General features: G+C 45.6%; 1 protein-coding gene across 1 annotated transcript in view; it reads left to right on the top strand.

The window, feature by feature from the left end:
* Positions 1–240: 240 nt before the first annotated feature.
* The window catches only part of NPR3 (natriuretic peptide receptor 3), a 41,801-nt gene continuing 19,986 nt past the window's right edge, over positions 241–22,055 (top strand). The window contains exons 1-3 of the mRNA XM_076363020.1: positions 241–949; positions 5,761–5,883; positions 10,850–11,016. Coding sequence (XP_076219135.1) covers positions 241–949; positions 5,761–5,883; positions 10,850–11,016 — 999 coding nt within the window. The remainder of the gene's footprint in view (positions 950–5,760; positions 5,884–10,849; positions 11,017–22,055) is intronic.

Raw genomic sequence — 22,055 nt, 5'->3', positions numbered from 1 at the left:
ATCCGGCGGGGGGGGCGGGCGGGGGGGCAAGGCAAAAATTAATGATAATAATAATAATCTATCTCTAAGAGAAAAAGAAAAGCAGAGCTGAGATGCTCCGTCCGTAACCCGCAGGCTGGGGCAGGTTGTGAATTCGCCAAACACCTGAGAAATAAAGCACGACCGAACAATTTCGAGGCGGGCGGGGAAGGGGGGCGAAAAGTTTGCCGGAGCTCGGGCGTCTCGGGGGGGGCGGGCGCGATGCCGCCCTGGCTGCTCGGCAGCCTCTGCTGCGTGCTGGCGGCGCGGGCGGCGCTGGGCGGCGGCCCCGCGGGCGCGGAGGCGGCGGCGGAGGAGGAGAAGCTGATCCGGGTGCTGGTGCTGCTGCCGCAGGACGACGCCTACCTCTTCTCGCTGGGGCGGGTGCGGCCGGCCATCGAGTACGCGGTGCGGAGCCTGCGGGAGAGCGGCGCCGGCTTGCCGCCCGGCTACGCCTTCCAGCTCACCTACGAGGACTCGGCGTGCGGCAACCGCGCCCTCTTCAGCCTGGTGGACATGGTGGCCCTGCAGCGCCGCCGCCCCGACCTGCTGCTGGGGCCCGTCTGCGAGTACGCGGCGGCGCCGGTGGCGCGGCTGGCGGCGCACTGGGACGTCCCCATGCTGTCGGCGGGGGCGCTGGCCGCCGGCTTCGGCGCCAAGGGCGGCGAGTACTCGCACCTCACCCGCGTCGCCCCCGCCTACGCCAAGATGGGCGAGATGCTGCTGGCCCTCTTCCGCCACCACCAGTGGAGCCGGGCCACGCTGCTCTACAGCGACAGCAACCCCGAGCGCAGCTGCTACTTCGCCATGGAGGGCGTCCATGTGGTCTTCCAGGAGGAGGCCTTCCACATGGCCGTGCACAGCTTCGACGAGAGCAGCCGCCACCTCGACCTCGATGACGTCGTCCGCGCCCTCCAGACCGGCGAGAGGGGTGAGTGGCGGTGGGGCGCCCGGCTTTGCTCCTCGACGGCGTTCAGTGGCGGCTGGGGTCAGGGACGGGGCGCTGGGGCAGCGGGAGCACCGGGGAGGGAAGGTCCTGCGGGAGGGGGGAGTCACATCACGTCCCTGCCCGTGGGGAAACTCAGTGCAGTGCTGTGCCGGCATCCCTGGGCCGGGCATCCCCAACGGATGGGGACCAGCTGCCGCGAGCGAAAGCTGTGCCCACAGAAGTTGATTAGAGCTTTGCCTCCCACGGCGGGGAGGGAGGCTCACCCTCGGGAACCGCGCTAGGAGGGGTTTGTGGCATAGTAAGAAGTCGGCTTTCTGCCAGCAGTCTGGGTTACCCAAAATCGCCCGCATCTGCGGAGCAGCAAATCTGTTGATCATTCTCCGAGATTTTTGAAGTGACTCTCTGTAAGTTCAAAGTCTAAGCAAAGATGTTTTCTTCTCACCCTGCTGTGTCTTGCCACAGGGATCCTTTTACCCGTGCCTGCCATTGGAAGCCCCGTTGAGTACTTCATAAATAACAAATGCATTTAGGGGAAGCGGTCGTTTCGGGGGATGTGTGGATGTGAAACCCGTGAGTGTGTGCAGTAATATTGCCACCAACTGTTAGCAAAACACCGTGGAGATAAATGGCTTGTAAAACATCTTGGAAAGTCACCCTGGGCTGGATGAACTGGCTTCGCATCATGAAGTAGTAAAACGCTGAAAGTGTTTTGGGACTTGCAAATTTGTAGTTAGATGTGTTTTACAGTGACATCTCGCCAAGCGATGCGTGGACACGTGGGATTATCAAAAAGGCATTTTCTGTTAGAGGCTTTTACCAGCCATAGGCTTCCCCAGTAAGTTATTGCAAAAAAAAAAAAAAAAAAAGGTGTATTCCAGGGGTGGACCGCAGGATCAAGTTAAAGAAAGTCCTTAGCTGTTTTCCAAAAGAGGCGTAGATGTACAAAGTGCTTTGTGCAATTTTTACATCCTTGGTTGTAGAATGTTAAAATAGCATCAAAATTGGAGCGATAAAGATCATGCCGTGTGTGACTGGCACACTGGTGTTACGGTGCTGTAGGCTGCAGACGGAGCAGCCTTGCACTGCTGATGTCGTTACGCTGCTGTGAAATCCTTAACGTGTGCAGGAGCATGTGTGAGATAACTGAGGTCTAACAGCATACGGCTCTTTAATTCTCTCTTCACCGAAGCAGGTGCTTAAAATAGAGCTTTCCTAGTAAGTACCATTTGGGGAAGTATACTGAACGGAGAGAAAGAAATGTGTGCTAGCGGAAACCGCTACGTGGGGAAAGATGCTTTTCTTTTTTATCAGCCTAACTTTTTTGTATGTGTTTGACTTTCCTGATGCTAAGAGCATAACAGCATGCTTGCGGCAGGAAAAAGTGAGTGTTCACCCTTAGCCAAAGGGAACTGTGGCCATGCTGTGGGAACGTGACTGATGGCTAAAGGCAAACCCCACTCTTCAGACTGCTGACAGTCAGGGAAGAGAGGCTTGCTTTCAGCTCGGACTTAAATGCTTTGCTGAGCTGAGACCTTTGGTCTTACATCATTCTGTAACTTGCAAATGACTGCACAAAAGCAGCCCTCTGTCTTACTTCTTTCGCCCCCTGTGCCTGCTGGGGTCCCCTTCCTCCGTCTCACCTCTTCATTTGTCCTTGGACTCATGCTGCTACTGCGAAATGCAGCAAGTCAGGCCCTTCCACCTCCGCTTGTGCCTTTCTGACTTTAAAGACCGACCGCAGGACTTGCCTCACACGTTTCCCTGGGCCTGAGGGGTCGTCCTGCTGCTCACGGCACCTTTCAGATTGTCACAATATTTTAAGTCTCATATCATGTGAAAGATGCACCGTGTGCCTTAGCTGACCAGATGAGGTCTTCATTTCTCCTGGGGACTCCTTGGAGATCTGCAACGGAGCAGCAGGGCTGGTGGGCAATGTGGCACTGTCCAAAGCACTTCCTAGAAACTAGTACTTCCTTTTTGTTTGGTTGATTGGGTTTCTCACCAGTTCTTAAGGGTTCCTATATCACACCTACCGTGACACTATCCCATGCTCTGACCCTGCACCCTCTCTGTTTCCGGAGATTGCTGCTGGTGGTGGTCCCACCTGAGTGGTCAGGCTTCCTTGAGCTGCTCTGAGTCAGAGTGGGCTTTTAAGCAGATCAGGATACATGCTCAAAACTCTCCCAGGGCTGAGAAAGAAGCTGCCCCATCAGCTGGCCTGTGAGGACCCAGGGAAGAGGCTGGCCCCGTGGCTTAGGTTGCTGCTAGCTGGGGGTTTGCACTGAGCTCTTGGGGGTCCAGGAGGCAGGGGCACACTCAGGCACCCACCCATGTTTGCCAGCGGCTGCCTGTTCAGTCCCTGGAGCCACTTCAAAAGACTCAAGTCCTGGAGCTGCAACAAAATCACGATGAAAAATATGATCATAAAAGTTAACCACTTGTCTTTAATGAATTTCGTTAGCAGTTCAAGCTCCCTTCTAGGCTCGGTTGGCCATGCTGCAGACTTGATGCTGTAGGCTCAGGTTTACCATAACGGTCACAAACCCAGGACTGTGCTTAAATACGTTCTCCATAAGCACGTAGTCCAAGGGATGCACGGAGCAAAGGGAACGCTTACTCCTTTAACTGGAATTGAACTCCTGAGTATTTGCAAGATGAGTCAATAATCCTAGTCAATAAATTCAGAATATTAGTATTAGAATTACTGTGGTCTGCGTGTATTATACTGGAGGGAGAACATTTGTATGTGTTTGCACGTACAAATTTGTATGTACACAATAGTAAGGTACAGATGCAGATTAAATACACATCATTTACATTTTTGGAAGATTGTGAGAGACATGCCCGTAGCTTATTTGCTTCAAAATCTTGAAATATGTAATCTTTGCTCTCCTGCTGGGTTAACAACCACATCCAAATAGTTAATATTACTTCCCTTACATTCCTGTAGAGGCTTACAAAATATAACTTAATGTATTTTAAAGTAGGGGATTTTCCCCCACTCTTTTTTTTATTCCTTTTGCTCAAGATCTTTTACTGGTGTCGTGGGAATCTCTTTGATTCCATCTACAGATTACGATAGATGTGAATTATAAAGGCGAAGTCAAGGGAGAATTGGGAGGGCAGCAAGTAAATGTTTCAAAAGGAAATCTCTCACCTATGCTGAAATTAGAAACAGTGAGACAAATTTGTTCCTGATGTGCGTCTGGAAAAGATTTGATCCAAATTTTACTGTAAGAAAATTTTTTTCTTCTTCTTCTTTTCCTTCATGCTAATATACTTCACAATGGTCATGAAATATGTCTTGCTCTGTTGCTCTGGAAATTATTATATTACTCTGCTATAATCAGGAGGACAGAGCTATGCATGGTATAACTCTCCTGAAGCATGGGGATGTACCGAACGTGACTCACCCCGGCGGTGCATCTGGAGCTTTATGCCTGTGATGGCATCCAACCAGAAAAGCAATGGGAGAAGATTCATTGTGTGCGAAAAGATTTGGCCTGTTTGGCCTTTTCATTTCTTATAATAGCAAACACTTCTACCCAGAAAAGCTGAATGTGGTTTTGATTCACTTTTATTGTTGGGGTGAAAATATTTGCGTACATTATTGTAGCTTTTGAGCCCTGCCATGCGTGACAGTGTTCTTGGAAATGTGCGTACAGTTGGTTTTGGATCTCTTACGACTTTGCTGTAGAATATAGCCCCGAAGCACACACTGGTACAATACTTTGCTGCTCCCTCTGAAGTCAGTAGCTTCATACCCATAGCCTTGTGAACCTATATAAAAGTTTGTGGTGTAATGTGCTCAGTGTTGAGTTATCTCCCCATTGCTGAAGACCGTGCCTGAGTTCCTGCAGAGGAAACTTCCTTGATTTTTTCCTTCCTTGAAATTTCCAGAGGAAATTTCCTTTGCAGAGGGAAGGGGTAGCAAGGAGAGTAGTTCCCCCTGCCCACCAGATTGGGGAAGAGACCTCTCAACCACAGTTGTTGCAGTGTGGATCATGGTGCCCGCACAGAGCACACCTGCAGCCTTGTAGGTCCTGCTGTAGCAGCAAAGCCCCTGCTTAGCTCTTGGTCTGTGATAAATGAGGCTCTGTGGCATTTAATCTTGTAACCACCTTTAATCTTCATGCTCAGAAAGTGGCACTTGCTTTTCCCATTTCTGAACATTAAGCATCCCATCAAAGGTCGTTGCATAGGCTTATTGTATAGTCTCTGGAGAGAAAGTCATGTCCTGGAAAGATTCATACCACTGTCCTTAGACAGCTGCAGAGATGCTGCTCTCTGTTAACTGTAAAGAGGCAACAAATTCTAGACCAGATACCTAAATTTTAGACAGCTGAGGTGTAGGCAAGATGAATCTACACCAAACTGTTCAATGGAATGGCAATTAAAATGGTAATGTCATTGTATTACCTTAATTCTTCATCTTCAGATTGTCTTATGTCCACTTATGGTTGCAGTTGACTCTATGTGAATATATGCAGTTGAAGAAATTTCAAGCCAGAACTTACCACACATTGCAGGGGTAAAAAAACTTAAGATCACACACAGGCTCTCTTTAATTATTTTCAGAGGAGACAAAGGAGGAGGAAGGCTCTCTGTGTTTGGTACCTGTCTTCTGTCAGCTGTTTGGGAAATCAGCTTTGTTGCCGTCTGCGTTGTCATGTTTGTTGCAACACTGGGAGGACAGCTGGGGTCACTGTCTCTGGCAGCATTCATGCTTAACAGGCTGTTCCCTGAAGTTCTTGAACTGCTTCTTATCTGTGTTTTTCATTTTCTTCCACCAGTTGTAATCATGTGTGCCAGCAGTGACACAATCAGGAACATCATGCTGGCTGCTTATCGGCAAGGAATGACCAACGGGGACTACGCTTTCTTCAATATTGAACTCTTCAACAGCTCATCATATGGTAATGTTTTTCCTGCCCAAGTATGTTGCAAAGTCTTCTGTAAGCCTGGTAATATTTTTAGATTTGTTAGCCTCAAAATATGCTGCATGGAGTCCCAGAATACACTACTGTTTCTCCCCGTCATTGCAGTTACCTTCCACTTGGGCTATGGTATTGTAGGAAAGGACCTTGTGGCTATAGTTGCCACTGAGTGGATCACAAGATGCCAAATACACTATAAGCATTACTTATTTAGTTACCTGTAGGGGAAGCAGCACCAGACAGAGACATTGGTTATAGCAGCCAGGTGTGGGTACCCCATGGTGCAGTGTATGTGTTCAGCTCTAGGTGGCGTGCACCATCCCCAGCCTTGTGACTGCCAAATCTCAAGGCAGGCGTATTCCTGGCTGCCCAGTGGCCTGCGGTCTGTGCAGATGGCTGGGAGAAGACACTAGCAATGGCCAGGGCCATGGGCAGCCTATGTCTCCAGAAGTCAGGTCTGTGCTGGGGGATCCACATGTCTAATTTGTTTCAGCTTTTGGTCAGAATCTGCATCTGCAAAAACATTCAGCAGTGTTGTGTTGAAGGGAAAGCACTGGGTAGGACATGGACAGTTCAAACGTATTAGAATAGGGTGGATAGAAGTGGCTGATTCCACCCCTAGTAAAAAGGATCAGATTTGTCAAAACAGGACTTTAAAATGTAAATTAAATACATTTGCTTTTTGTAATATGCCTACATTCAATTACATTTGATAATATGGCAGTGCATAGCAGGGACTAAACCTGCTCTCAGCTGCTACAGCTATCTCAGTTAAATTTAAGGTAATACTGGAGCAACATGTTTGCTGAGTTTTAAACAATGTCAGATGGCTGAAGCTGAGGCAAGTTCCTGCCTGGGAACTAGGTTTTGTTGAAGTGTCAACGTGGCTTTTGAAAGGAGCAGCCTCTTCTGCAGGTGCAGAGAAAATAATTTCCCCCCTGCGGGCTGCCTTAACTAATCCACTACAATAACAAATTCATTTCAAACTGAAAATCAAGTGGGAGTTAAGAAAGAAGGAAGACTTGTTTTTTTTTCTTTCAAGCCTCAAAAAGCTGATGAACAGGAACAACTGAATTCACAAAAGGATGATGTATTTTGTTTAATAAATCAGTTAATTGTAACTTAAATTCTTCTGCATAAACTTTTTGTTATCCATCTACTATCTCTGAGATTATTTTTACAACAAGCAGTGCTATTTGTTGAAAAGCTCTATAAAGAACATATGTAGCCGTTTAAATTTGGAGATGTAGGTATGTACAGGAGTACAGATACTGCTACATGTATCTTCAAGGTTAGCTGAAGAAGTGCCAAGTTCTGCCAGGTAATAAGGAAATCACTTAAATAACTAAAAGATAAAGTTGCAGAACAAGATCAAAGGCAATGGTTTGAATCAAGGTTTTCTTTTTGTTGAGTTAAATTTGGAGTGACTTCATCCCTTGTGGCAAAACCATTTGGCATTGCAGCCTTAATCAGGACCAGGGTAAAAAGCCGAAGGTCTACCCATGTCAGCAATCATGAAACGCTGAAGTTTCAGCCCTTCTGTAGACCATGGGAGCTTCACAGGGTTGGATTTAATAGAAACCACTGATCAAATAACCCCTCTGGCTGCTGGCAGTGGCTTGTTACCCCTGCACTACTGCTGCGTTTCATCTCACAGAGTAGAAATGAGTCACAAGTGATTCATCTGGCTGTGGGTACAGGTCTGCATGCGAGCTGGGCTCCCTTTGGAGTCACAGGAGAGAAGTAGGCACCCCTGGACAGTGATTCACCTCATCCTTATATGTCTGAAACGGCTCAGATGAATGATCCCCTACAGCTGATGGTTTCCTTGGCTTGGCTGAAATGAGCACAGGGTGACTACCTGGAAAGTGCTGAAGCTGGCTCGTACAGACGACACCCAAAGTTCTCCTTGAGCAGGGGATGCTCGTGTAAGAGCAGCGGCTGCAGGAGGTGGGCGGCTGCATTTTGTAATGGTTTTGCTTTCCAGGATGGTATTTGCTAGGAGACAGCGGTGGCTGCAGGAGGCTGTGTTGCAATCCCCAGGCTCAGGACCCTGCCCCAGGAAGGACCCTGGCATCGCAGCTGATGTGGGGTGGATGTCCCCAGTGATGCAGTCCCCAGTAGATGGCACTTTGTTCAGCCATGTACAGGGCAGTGCTGTGCCATCCTGGCGTGGGACTTCCATGTGGCACAGCGATGGGGGCAATACCCGCTTGCCCCGCGGTCTTGTGGGAGTCTCAGCACCATCCTCCTTTGCATCACAGGTAGTCAAGTCTTCTTGTAGCTTTTCCAGGGGATTAATGAAAACTGTCTGTCTTCTGATGTAGTGTGGTTAGAATGTGGCATTTCCTGACATTTCTAAGTAATAACTCTTGTAAACCAATTTTTCTGTTTCTTTGTGGATGTGTTTCCCATGAAGAGTGAAATGACTGTGCATCAGAAGTTGACTTTTGTGCAGATGGTCATCACATGTGGAAAGCAAGCATAAAAGAGAAATGTAGAGACATTGCCCCCAAATTCCTTGTTCCCAGTGCCTGGAGATACTAGATTTTGTACCTTATAAAAGGTACAAATTCTAAGAGTGGGTGTGCTTGGCAAATTGGCACTTTGCCTTTAAGTTCAGATGACCATATTGCAGTTTGTTGTTGCCCTCTGTTCTGAATATTTTTAATTTTTCAGAAGAGCAGGCGTATTAAATGCCAAGACTGCAATAATTGCACATAAGTACTGTGGCAAGATGACCTCCCACAAAATAATCCATGAAGGAATTTAAATATGTAAATTATTCTAGGAACGCTGTTATGCAAGTGTACCTTCCCTGCTCCCAGTGTCAGGATTTTTAAATATAAATATGTATAGTGTCCAGGACAGAAACTTATTTGCATTCTACCAGCACTACCAGTTGTTTTTTTTTAATATAATCTCACTCTTTTTAGCCATCTACATTTGCAAAGCTATAGCAATGCCGTCTGTGCTGTAGTCTCTGCTGTACTTCTTGTATACTTCATCTCTGAAATGCAGGTACCCAGCTGGGGCAGAGGCTTTTCAGCTTCAGGACTCCAGCAGGGCTTGTACCCTCTTGTGGAGAAGCGAGCAAGACATGCTAGCTTATAATTGCCAGATGTGCATTTTTTTCTTTTTGAAAGCAGCAACAAGGACAGGGTACAGGCATTGAAGGGGAGAGTGCTGCCTCTGAGGGCAAAATCAGACGGTGGGATGTTAGCTGCTCTCCAGTGTTTCCATCAGGTCTTATGAATAGGGTCCTGGCATAAGTAATTTTGACTGGTTAAACTTTGTATTGGGAAAGAAATCCCTAAACCAAGGCAGACATACCTAGAGCTTGTTCATAACAGAATGAAATAACTGCCAAAAGAAAAAAAGGAAAAAAAAAATTAAGAATTAGCAAGGTTCATGATGTTTATAAAGATTGCAGTCCTAGCTGGTGCTGAGCTGTGATAAATAAGACTTTCCTGAGGTGGAAAAGAGAGGTAAAAGGTGGTCCTGTGCCTCCTGCCCTGTGCTGGGAATGACGGGAGCTGCCAAAAGCAGCACGAGGAAAGACTTGTCCTCCGGAGAAGTGCAGGTCCTTTGTTCCTTCCCCTATGCTCTCTGAGGAAAGAGAGCAATTCTCCAGTTACATTTATTGTCCAAAAAAAGAAGAAAAAAAAAAAAAGTCCCAGCAGCAATGCCAGGATACTGAGGGGACAAAACGCAGGCTCTGTATTCACGTGCTTTGGGGGGACTGGAGTGGTCTGTCCATGAATTTGCTCTTGCAGGCATGTGATGCAGCTGGTAGTGCTGTCCAAGGAGCACCATGGGTTTGGTGCCTGGACTCCATCTCCGTTAGCATCTCCACTCCCAAACCACTTGCTTCTCTTGGTCCAAATGGCACCATGGTCCTTGATCCAAGCAGAGCAGCCACATCTTCTCTCATCTCAGGGTCTCACGTGCCTCCAGGTCGCCCTTGGGAGCTTAGTGTTAGTCTTCGTCTTGGCTCATTTAGCCATGATGGGATTTGTTGCTGTTGCTCAAAAATAAAATGGCTGTCTAGCTTTTAATTATTTGTAAGCATTTAAAGACACACTGCTTAGGGCTACCACTGTTCCCTCTAGGCCTCTTTTATTTATCATTTATGTAGAATAGCACAAAACCTGGTCCAGGGCAATGTGAACCTTTCCACTGATCTTGTGAAGCTTTGGATCGGGGTCTCAGGATGCGCTAAGGTCAGGCCCTGTTAGGCAGGAGGACTTCTCTGCTAATTAACAACCAGTCAGCTATCCTGCTTTTTAAAAATCTGATTACTTTACTGGTGGTCTGGGTTAAATTGTTCCCCTGCTGTGACACAAAACACCTGTAAATACAACATAAGTGCAGGATCCCATTTTATTTCTAAGTGTTTCTTTTCCACTAAGAGCAGGGCTGGTCTGGCAGCCACTGCACACATGGTTTTCTCCTTGACTGCAGTGGGAGAGCTGTGGGAGAAGTGTGGAAGGCACCATCTGCCTCCCATTTGGGGTGATGATCGTACTGTTGACTTTACTGGTGCCTTTCTGACTGTCCCAAGAGTGTCGCTGGTGGGGTGATGTGTAACAAAAACTTTGTGGTCGGATACTCCCTCACTAATTCTAACTTTAATATCTCTGCGTTCGAGATTTGGCACATGTTTTTTGCTCCGAGATGTCTTCTCATGCTTAGGCTTCATCCCACCCTTTAAAAATAAGCAAGCACAGCATGGGAGTAAAGTTGTCTTTCTGTTTGCACATTTACTTCCCACCAGCCGTTCCTCCCTGCCCGGTTTCCTGCACATCTTGGAGCAGGTTCAGTTCTCACTTGTACTCTGCCATCTCCCCAAGGTGCAGGAGAGGGGACTTCTGGGTGGAAAAAGGAAGGCAATCCTGTAATGGTACCTAATCTGGAGTTGGAAATATGCTTGTTTTCCCTTTAGGAAATGGCTCTTGGAGAAGAGGAGACAAACATGACCTTGAAGCCAAGAAGGCATACTCGTACCTCCAAACCGTCACTCTGCTGAGGACCGTGAAGCCTGAGTTTGAAAAGTTTTCTCTGGAGGTGAAAAGTTCTGTTCAGAAGCAAGGTCTGCACGAGGATGACTATGTAAGTACTTGATGACAGGCTTCAGGTCTTAGCATCTTCAGAAACATGCTCCTAATTAAAGCAAAAGTACCAGTGAGCCCTTCTCAGGACAGAATCACCTTGGTTCAGTTGTAAAAGGCCGCTGTTGCCTATGTAATTTTTTTTTTTTTTTGTGGATAATGCAAATAGCAGCAAGAATAGACTTGGTCGAGGTGCACTAGGTTTGTGCACCACCGTCCATGACCAGTTGTCCTGTGCTTGTCCCCTTGTTCATCGGCAGGAAGGTTGGGGAAAAGCAGATTGCCAGGTCTCTCTCCCTCCTCCACCAATCACTTTTTTTTTTTTACAGGCAAAGAATTACATTCTTTGTCTTTGTTCTCTCCCAATACTTTTTTTTGGTAGAATCAGATCTCAGAAAGTTACCCTGTCTGTATTGCATCTGATGAAGTTTTTCTTGATGAAAATGAGAAAAGTGGAATTATTCCCCAACTAAGCGTATTTAGATTGTTGCTGTTGTTTGTTTTAAACAGTCTAAAATATCACTGTAGTCCTTGCGAGTTGTTTTAAACCTAGGGGACTGCCACTGTCCCCCAGAGATGGATGTGGGAAAGTATGTATTTTTTCAGTCTCTCAAAATGTAGGAGGAAGATGTCTCTGAAAATTGCTTTTGAGCTACCGCAAAGTTCATTAGGGATTTTCATAGAAAAGTGTTCTGTGAAAGCAAGAATGTATAGCACATACCTATAGGGATTTCTGCGTGCTGATAGAAGTACTTCCCAGACAGTCAGCGTTCCCCATGACGGGGAGTAAACTTTTCAAATATGCTTAGAAGAGAAGAGGCTTGAAGAGAGTTTGGTCAGTCTTTAGCTGTAGGAAACAAGAGCTGTAATACAAAGAATTCCATAGGAAAAGTGACTATCAAGAAAAACGTAAATCTCTTGCATTTAAAAGCATGAGACAAAACTTCTCTCGCTATCATACATGCCTACAAATAGAGGAATAATGAACCCATAGAGACAGAATAAATTTTGGCTTCCTAGACTAAGGCAGTATATTATGTTGTTTTTCAAGCAAACTCAAATGTTGCTGTGAAGTGCACTCTATGAAATTAAGATGCTGCAGCAAGGATAAATTTGCTTGAAAGCTGTTATCTTGGGTGAAAGGAAAAGAACTGGTGCATCCAGAGCACCTGCTTTAACTCCTGAAGGAAGGTTTGTCAGAGTTTATGCCCAAAACTCAAGAAGGCAACTCAAACCCCTCATTTGCCAGCTCCCACTTAGGCACCTACCTCAGCTCTTTGCTTTAAGCATTGTGTGTCCCCCACGTGGAGGCATCGTCTTAGTTCAAAGCACAAGCAGATGAACTTGAAGGTTGTGTTAATAAATGACCTTTCCTGCTGTTTATTGCATAACCTCAGCTGTCTTCAGAAAACCTGTGCTTCTTAGAAGTTGCATATATTTTATTTAAGTATTTTATTTAAAAGGTAATGTTGAATCATATCGGTTGCTTGTATTTTTCCCATGAAACTTTCAAAGTCTAGGCAGGCAGAAATAGTCTTTTGTTGGTGTTCTTTGCCTCGGGTTAGTAGAGAAACCCCAACTGCCGAGTTCAAGGTGCTGCTCTCTGAAGAACCTGCTAAATGAGTTTTGAACAAGGCATGGGACTGTAATTTGTGCTGTTCCTCCCTTTTCCCTCTGTGTGCCCTTTTGCAGATGTCACTTAGCAAAATGTTTGGTGAGAAATGTGATTTTGAGTACTAAAGATCCAGTCATCCCCAGTTTTGTGGCTTTTCTAGTGTCGGCAGCGTGACATTTCCCCAGATGAGAAAAGTGTTAAACTGCCGAGCGCTCAGGATGCTGTCTGTGCGCAGTTTGGAGGCGGGCAAGGGGATGCTTTGCCGTTCTTTAGGGTGGGAACCCACTGCAAACCCTGTGCAAATTCAGTGTTGATAGAGGCTGGATAGATGCAAGCCCTGTTATGGTCAAGCAGAATTGGATCCATGAGATAGCAAATTCCCCTGTGCCGGCAGGGGGTGGATTTTGCAGGCTAATGTGTTTGTTGGGGAGACTTCTTGCACAGCTGTGTACCCACTGCCAGAAGTCCTCTTTTCTCTTTCCTCACTCCATGGTTGTTTGTGCAATCAGACGTCCATGCTGGCAGTGCTCCTGGCAGTCCCAGGGCAGCTGCACAGGTGCCTGGCTCCCTACCGCCTCGTCCTTGACCTTCTTCTGCCTGGCTCTGAGGGCTGCCTCTCCCTATATCCCATTCCCACCTGTGATCCAGAGCTTTTCATCTTGCTCCAAGCGCTCCCTCACCCAAAAACGTCAGCCTTTGCTAGGTAGGGCCGGGCGGTGGCATGGAGCCCCTCCTGCTGCTTCTGCTACGTCTCCTACTCCTCTTCCTGCTCTTCCTTTGCCACCTGGCTTTCTGCATCCTTCCCAATCTCTTCCTGTTGGGGCAGAGGGAGGACTTGTGATGTATCTACACCTACCACAGCTTCCTGCCATCTGAAATGTCAATCCTTGAACTCGCGGCAAGCTCGTGGTGGAGGCCATAGGGATCTGGGGCCCCCTGTGGAGGAGCTACAGATCTTGGCTATGGGGGAAGGAGGTTTGGTTTCAAATGCAGAGTGTCCTGGTATTACATAGATGCTTATCTTATATAGATCTGAGCAGAGCCTCCCCTACCTGCTTTCTCACAGCCTCCTAACCCAGTGGGAAAATAAAACTTCTGTAAGAGGGGTAGCCTTGGGTTGAGCATAGCAAGAAACATTAGCTGTGTTACTTCGTTAACAGTGTGTGAATTTTGACTATCTGGTTTGCTTTTCATAATTTATGATGAATTTTACATTTCCCCACTTTGGACAGCGGGAAGGAGACGCTTCATATTCCCTTAACTGATTGTTCTGCTACCGTGTTCAGAGGAGAAACATTTTGGGGCTGCCTTCAGGCTTAAGAAAAATATCCATTTTAAAAACTAATGGGGAAAAATAAAAAGCCAAACCGAGGGCCAGTTCCTTCGTCCCTGAGAGATATGTGGGTTGTGGGCACCTCATTAACGGTGCTTCTTTTGGCAGTATGGGAAGAAAGTGGCAATGTTGGCCTGGGCGTGTGCTGAGCGAGGCTGTGTCCTCCAAGGGAAGCTTGGGAGGGAGAGGTCCTTCAGCTGCATGGGTGGGAAGCGACAGAGATGGATTTTCTCTGCTGGATTTTGCTCCTAAAAACAAAAACTCTGGGGAAAGATAGTTGCTGGTACAGTCCCTCTCAAGTCCTATCCACGGGTGTTGAAATATCCTCATCCTTTTCTGCAAGCCATGTCCCAAGAGGATGAACTCAGGGAGGTTTGGATTTGAAGCATTCAGTGTTTTCTGCTTCTCTGTGTGGATTTTTCCAGTGTCATGGGAAAATGGGGCCCCGGGTCTGTGGTCTAAATTATCTTGCAGTGACCCTAACTCAAACAAAAGTTGTTAGCACTGCCATTTTGTCCTGGCTTCTTGCCAGCACTATTCCTAAAGGCATTATTATCTACCAAAAAAGAATATCATAAAAATGGAAAATAAGCAGATGACAGAAGGAAAGATAAGGGAGACAGAAAGGCCAAAGTCCTAAAGCAGCAGCTGTCCAATTGCCGGACTGGAGAACACATACAGCCCTTGGAGGAGTAACAGGTCAAAGAGCATTGTTGGCCATCTTCATCTCCAGCTGTGAAATCACACAGAAAAGAGAAAAACGTGTTGTGGGTACATCTTTCCGAGGTCAGAAATTGCTGTTGTTTCTGCATGGGTGCTATGCTGTGGCAAGGGGGAAGGTAGAAGAGCCTGCGCTTTGTGAGTGAGCAGGAAAGTGTGGAAAAGGCAATTTCTCTGACACCTCCAGGAATCTCTTTTGTGAAGGAAGAAGCTTCCTTAAGCACCTTTTAACTAAACAGCATCGAAAATGAGAGTGGCAGAGAGGTTCTGAGAAAGCATCTTAGAAGTATTTGGGTAGGTAGTAATTGCACAGGATGGGGCTAAAAATTATGATGTTCCCTGCCTGCAATGTCCCATTGCAACATCCCATTGCAACAGCTGCCTGAGGGTCAGCGCAGCCTGTTAGCAAATATTATTAGTTTGCTTGGTCACCACTTTCAGAGTCTGAAAGCAGTTACTGTATGTTAATGTAACCCGAAGAACTGTGGGCTGAAGCATCAGATCTGCTCAGCCCTCGTTTCAGCATTCAATAGTGTCGTGATATTTTTTCAAGAAACATCCTGTAGTTCTGTAGAGAGCCTGACCATTTTATTTTGTGCCTACCTGGCATCTGACTTCTCTGACAAAATAGCCAAAAAAAGAGGAATCTTTTCAAATATCTGTTCAAGTTTGGGGTTCAGGCATAAGGACAGTAGAATCACTTTAATGCTATTACACAAATTATAGCCATTTTCTCACTTCTGTAATGTTTATGCATTACCAAGACATTAACAGCAACATGTCCTGGTCTCTATAAACTAATTGAGAACCTTGGTTTAATTGCAAAATACAGGACAAGCTCTGCTTGCAGACGTATAGCCTAGGTGAGGCAGACAGCAATGGGAATTGCATGCATTTACTTGAAGGAAGAATTTGAAACTGGCTCTGAATTGGTGTGTGAATAACTCCCAACAGATACTCTAGTTAAAAATGTTTATGAATAAATAGCATTTCAGTTAAAGTATATGCGTAAGCCATTTTTATTAAATAATGCCGAACACTTAATGAATTGGCAGTAGGCTGCAGTTTGGAAGCTCTTAATGCACCTTCTGTTCCTGACTCAGGCCTAGGATTCAATAAATGCTTTTTTTATGTCCAACCCAGTATTCTGAGTTGGGATGATTTTACAGCCGGGATATTTGCTCTTCTGAGGTTACAGACCACCCATGGCTTGTTTTTTCTTCTCATTTAAAAGCTGAAAATGTAACTAATTAAACAAATATTTCTGCTGTGTTAACTACATGACAGCATTGTTTGCGAGGTGGATGTGTGGGTTTTATCCTATCCACAGCCCTTTTCACACCGAAAATGAGCAGCAGGAGAAGGGAACTGGAGCCCAATTTGCCTGTAAAGTTATCTCAGTGAAAGAATAAGCTACGTAGATTAATTAGATCAGCGAGATGCTACTACCTATTAGAAAGGGCAAGTCTGTTTTATTTAATGTTTTCAGCCCTCTGAAATGAGAAATGGCACACATAAGAGCAACTGTTCGAGCTCCAACAGTTAACTACAAAAGCTACGTGGGAGGTGGCTGTGCTCATAAAGTTTATCATCTCATCCATAACATCCGTGCCAGACTCTTCCCCGTGTGTATTCCTTACGTCAGCCTTTTAATTAGGATTGTACACTAGCTAAGATAAGGGTTGGGAGAAGTGGGCAATTCAGCCATGTCACTGAAAGAGACGCTGAAAATGTAACGTATTCAGCAGTGTACGTCCCACTTGTCTTTTTTCAGGCACAGGCAGGCAAGATTAATGACAGGCAGGCTTTTGTGTCTCTTCTGACTATACCAGGATGGGAGAGAGTTTTGGGGAGATTTAAAAAAAAAAACAAACCCAAAAAAACCCCCAAAAAAACTCTGCCAGGGAATAATTTGTTCAAATGAATAGGTCTATTCAGCTGCTGGAGTGCTTTGCTAATTGTGTTTGAGAGAATAAAAGCAAACCACAAGCTGCTTTCAGCAGCCGGAAAAAACGGGTTCACATGCCAGCTCATTAACAAGATGAATTCTATTAGTAAAACATATTTAGAATTTTCGCGTCCAGCCCTTCACCCCTTGGAATTAATGAGAGTTTCTTCAATTTCCGTAAGAGCAGTGTTGAACTCTGGACTGCTAAATTTGATGAGTACAGCAGACACTTTTTTTTTTCTGAAGTTAATGCTTTCTCAGTGATATGAAAAACTAGTGTCTTCCGCGTTGGGGTCTTAGGCGAAACTACAGCGCAATACTATGTTATTTGCAGTTAACAGATGTCATAAAAGACAGGAAAAGAAAGACATTATTCTTCTCTTTTCCAGTGGATTTCTGTTTAGTTTTTCTGGCCTGCCTAAGCATATTTTTGAAGCTGTCTTAAACCATGGAGGAGATAGTATAAAACTGTAGGTATAGCTGAAAATAGTAACATCTGAACTCTTTGGGAATGTAAGTTTAGAGTTGATCTTCATATACATGTTGTATATTTTCCATAGCCCCATGTTTTTACTTGGGTTTCACAGATATTCACATTCCACTTTACTAAACAGACACTCAGACATTTATGGGCAAGGCACTCTCCCTTTGAAGTACTTGCTAGAAATACGCCTTATTTTCCTCTATTAAAGTGTGAAAAATACAATTTCCAGCAAAGTTCATAACCTGTTTTTGTTTTTAATGCCTCTCCATGCCATTTACATTGCTAATGATCCAAAAGCTAATTTGTCCCATTGAGGTCTTGTTTTTATGTAAATTCATAGGATTTTTGATACTGGTATTAAATGGTCCTCAAGTTTGGCTCTGAGATGGTTGAATGAAGGCAAGGCAAGACTATGTTCTTATTTTGCACAAAATGACATTTTACAAATGAAAGACCTTTGCTAAGTGACTTTCTAGCAGCTAATACCTTCTATGAGCCATGTTCCCTAAGTAGCTTGTGAAAATAACACTCAGCTGAAGGTTTCCTTTTCAACTGAAAAAAACCCTCAACTCAACAAGGCATGAGGCTGGAGGTTTGGGTGAGCCTGTCCCGTGTCAGGATGCAGTTGCAGCCAGCAGCAGGGTCCTGGGTGGGCAGCTGGAAGCTGTTTTCTCTTGGGAGCGATGTCCTTGCTGGATGGCCAAAGGGCTGCTCCAGCCTCAGCGCTGCAGGGCGTTTACCTGTGCTGGTAGCCTCATGCTGCGGTAGCATAGACCGGGTTAAGAGTTCAGTGTTTGAAATCTGGGTGAGCCAAACAGTTTAACAGGAGAGCTTGATCAGGAGGGTGGCAGGGGTTGAGGGGAAGGAGCCACATTTTGTTTTCTTTAGGGGCATAAAGGAAGGACAATTCTTCAGGGCCAGAAATGCATGTTCCTTGTTTGAGAGCTCCAGGACAGAAGAGATGTTGCCTCCACAGGGCAGATCCCGCACTGAGGCGGTTCAGGGAAGCTTTCCTGTACTCATTTGAGCTACTGATATGGTGAAAGCGATCCTGAATGACAGCAGGGCAAGGTCTACCTTTATGACATTCAGGTGACAAGTCTTCCTGAAAAAACAGCATAGGTGGCAATCAGTAACACCTCAAGTCTGTCATTTCTTATCGCTGAGTGCTGGGAGGTTGAGCAACCTGAACGTAGCTCTGAGAAAGACTCACTCTCCAGAGGGACAAATCTTTTAACAGGAAGGGCACGCCATCCCCATGTGTGAGACGGGTCACCCAGGTGTATGAGTGTTGCCAGAGCAAAGGCAGGCAGCAGGGCTCGGATGTGCTCTGCTGGGTGGTGAGAGAAGATCAGCGTACCGCTCTGCCAGCTCTGATTTTTTTTCACTGGGTATTTAGCAATTCCTCTAATGCAGAGGGGTTAATGTAGTCGGCCTGTGAGGATGGGCTGTGTGAATAAAGGCAGTGGTGTTCTTGTGCACGCAAGGAGCCATAGGAACCCACAGGAGGATACTCCCAACCTTCCTTCTCTCTTTAGTAGATATTTTTTTCATTAGGAAGAGAAGCCTGAGACAAAAATAAAAAGGTTTAGTCCATTCCAAGAAGAACCAATATATCAAGGCGGATTGAAAAGACAAGGACTGTCTATGTCCCAGAGCAAATGAATAAGAGGGGCATGAGAAAGGGGCACGGGACAATGGGAGGAGGGTAGGTGAGGAGCTCTGTGCGCCCTTTGCTCAGCAGCCAGGAACAAGACGACATTGAGTAGGCAGGAGGACATTTACATTTGATGGGACACACGTTTGTAAAATGCATCCAGTTAGCCCGCCAGACTGCAGACTACAAAATACCGTAGAAAGCAAAATCAAGCAGGATCTCAGGGATCGGACAGTCAATAAGGAAGCAAGAAGCTAAAAGAGTGAGGTTTTAGCCTTTTGGAGGGGCTGTAAATCCTCAAATTTTGAGGCGTTAACTACCGTGCTGCTGCTGGAGGGTAGGAGGACACGTTCCAGGTGTGTAGCTGGAACATTGCTGCCTGCTGACAGGTACACATAAATATCTTTCGAGATAGTTGCTATGCCTCTCCTTTCCTGTGCTAGTGGGATCCTTGCAGGTATGCCAGCAAAGGGATAGGTAATCAGCCTGCTGAACACCTTTCATCAGATATCCAGTATCTGAAAGAAAGTAACAAAAACAAGTCATTAATTTTTAAATTATTTGGAATGGAAGCATGATTAATAGCAGCCTGAGGGTTTGCATTAGTTCCATGCCATTAAGGTTTACAACTTTGTATGCCCATTTACCCTGGTATTTAATAAAAGGATCATTTGTCGTGGCAACCTCAGCCTCAGGTGGGCTCTTCTGGCAAATGATTTACTCCCAGCCCAGAGGTACTCCAGGTGTTGGCAGGTCACCCCTCTCCCCCAGCACCTGGGTTTCAGCTCCAGGGCATGTACAGCCCAGGATGCCCTGCAGATAGGGCAGGGGAAGGGTGGAGTTCAGATTCCCTGAAAGCACGGATTTGATCCTGAATTTGTCTCATGCTAGCACAGCGGTTGTAGCTCTGGGGCTTTTAGATGAAAGGGGCAGGGGATTTGAAAGGACTGGCTCCCTGTGGGGTTTTTGTAAAGACTTGACTTCATCTCTATGCAGCGGGGAGTTTGTTACCTGCTTGTGTGAGAGTAACAGGGTCACGTCCATCCCTCATTCTCCACCTTCTCTGCTGGCAAGGGTGAGGCGTTGTGCTGGTGCTTATGAATCCTGGTTTTGTGTGCCTAATTATCGCCCAGTACTGAATAAGGAGCTTAGATGACTAATCCCAGCTCCAAGCGCACTTTTGAGCTGAGTGCCACTTTTGGCTGTGCCTAAATCATCTATGTTTATCTAGCCCTTAAGACTATATTTAAAGCAAATGCTCTGCTGGGTATCCATTGCTAACCTGCTGCAAAGCAGAAATATGATGGTCCTTTCACAGTTTCTGAGCAGATGCTCATGGCAACCCTGTGTGGCTTTTTACCCCATCAAAGATTTCGCCAGCCCACCCTCATAGTATTTATTCACAAGCTAGCATAATACAGTTAAGTTCAGTTTCAACATGTGAGTTTCCACAACAGTGATTTAGTGATTTTTCTCTGAATTTTGTATGAGAACTGATGTGATCCTGAGAGTTTTTAGTATAGAAAATAAAATATTTCTGTGATTTTTGTGGTTTGGTGATAATGTTAGAAATCCAGAACCCAAAACAATTGCACATTGTACAAGTATAAACATTTAACAAAAAAATGTCCTTCCTGTTTGTCCTAGCTCTGCATTTATTTAAGCCAGTTAGCTTATTTTAGCAAGTGGAACTGATTTTTTCAGATGAGTGACTCTGTCATCTTGAAAACTGAAATATGTTCCTGCTTGAAAAACAAACTTGCTTGCTGACATTTAAAACTCAGTATCTAATGAAAGGACTGGGGTTTTTTTTTGGTTACTAGGTGTTTGTCTGCAATTGAAATGTCCCAACGGTTGCATAATGCTAGCTTAAAATATAAGCATTCATTACAACTGTATAACAGGTTATCATCAGACTACCAATGGGGTACTTAGAAAAATCTATTTAAAACAAGCATGTTTTAATTTCTGTGTGTGTTCAGCTGCAAAAGTGTAACTTTTTTAATATCTCTAGTGTTTCACCACTGTGATTAGAAGTATGATTTCTGAACATAGCTTTGTAACTCATCACATGAATGACCACATAGTTTGTTAGAAGACAGGAAATCCTAAAAAAGTAGAATGGTTAATTTTTAGATGACAGCTGTACCTTTTACAGTTAAAGTCCCTTCAGTATTCAAGCAATGATAATATAGTGCTGTGTGCTAGAGATCCTTTGCATTGGTCATTTGTCTGGAGTTAGAGATGTATTATGAATGTGGGGAGGTGGATTTCACCTTAACCGCAGGAGCACATTATTCCATTATCTGATTCTGTTCTTTTCCTTGACAGGTGGCCTGGAGCCCTTTAAGGCTAAATGACATAGGTGAACAGTGTGTGTGTAAAGTATACATAAAGGAAAAATACCCCTAAATGATTATTCTGTAGGTAGTTCACTTCTGGTACAAAACAGTGCTGCTCCTTAGCTATATCGATTGCACTCCTTTGGGACCAATATTAAAAGCTAATACAGCAACCAAAACCACAGAGGGGTAAAATGGCTGGTATCGACTTGCAGAAGGAATCAGTGAGTGCATTGGATAGAGCCAGGAATAAATCCCACAAAGGTTTGCAGGGGGAAAATCTGGTCCCAGAGGTGCTCCCTGTTCTTGGAGCAGGGCAGTTTTCAGCTCATCTCCCTCCTGCTTTGGCCATGCTGTTGGAGGTCGGGGGGGGGGTGTCTGAGACTTGGTGATGTTAGGCCGTGGGTTTGGTACAAAGGTCATGCAAATCAGCGACAGCAAGAGCCCCTTGATGTGAGCTGACTGTGCGTAAGTCTCTAAATCTGCTGAGGTGGTGACTCCCGTGGCTGTGTTTAATGGAAGGAGCAGGTTTTGGCTGTATCTTGAAAGTTTTCTGCCTGGCCTGTTGGCAGCAGGCACAAGGGGTTTAAGCTGTTTTCTAGATAATCATAGGAGAGGGTTGCAAGCAATAAACAAAGAATGAGCAGCTCTCGCAGGCAGCTGGGTGGAAGGGTTCCTCCGTGCCCTTGCATCTCGGTTGTCGCTGTGGCCTGTTGTGTTTTAGCTGGCGTTTCACAGCGCAGCTCCACTGCAGCCTGGGACTGAATAGGTTTCTGCTTCAATTCACTGTTGAGACAAAAGAGCAACTTGTGGCTGCCCCAGCCGGATGACAGTGAGTAAATCTATCAGTTTCTCAAGAATGGGGTATTAAGGAAAACAAGGAAGAGAGCACGAAGAATGAGGAGATACAAGAGCAGAGGAGCTGGCTTTGTGGTTAGTTT

The sequence above is a fragment of the Aptenodytes patagonicus genome, chromosome Z (assembly GCF_965638725.1).
Source record: "Aptenodytes patagonicus chromosome Z, bAptPat1.pri.cur, whole genome shotgun sequence".
NCBI lineage: Eukaryota > Metazoa > Chordata > Aves > Sphenisciformes > Spheniscidae > Aptenodytes > Aptenodytes patagonicus.
Note: the sequence above shows the minus strand (reverse complement) of the source record. Positions and strands in the feature narration are given on the sequence as shown.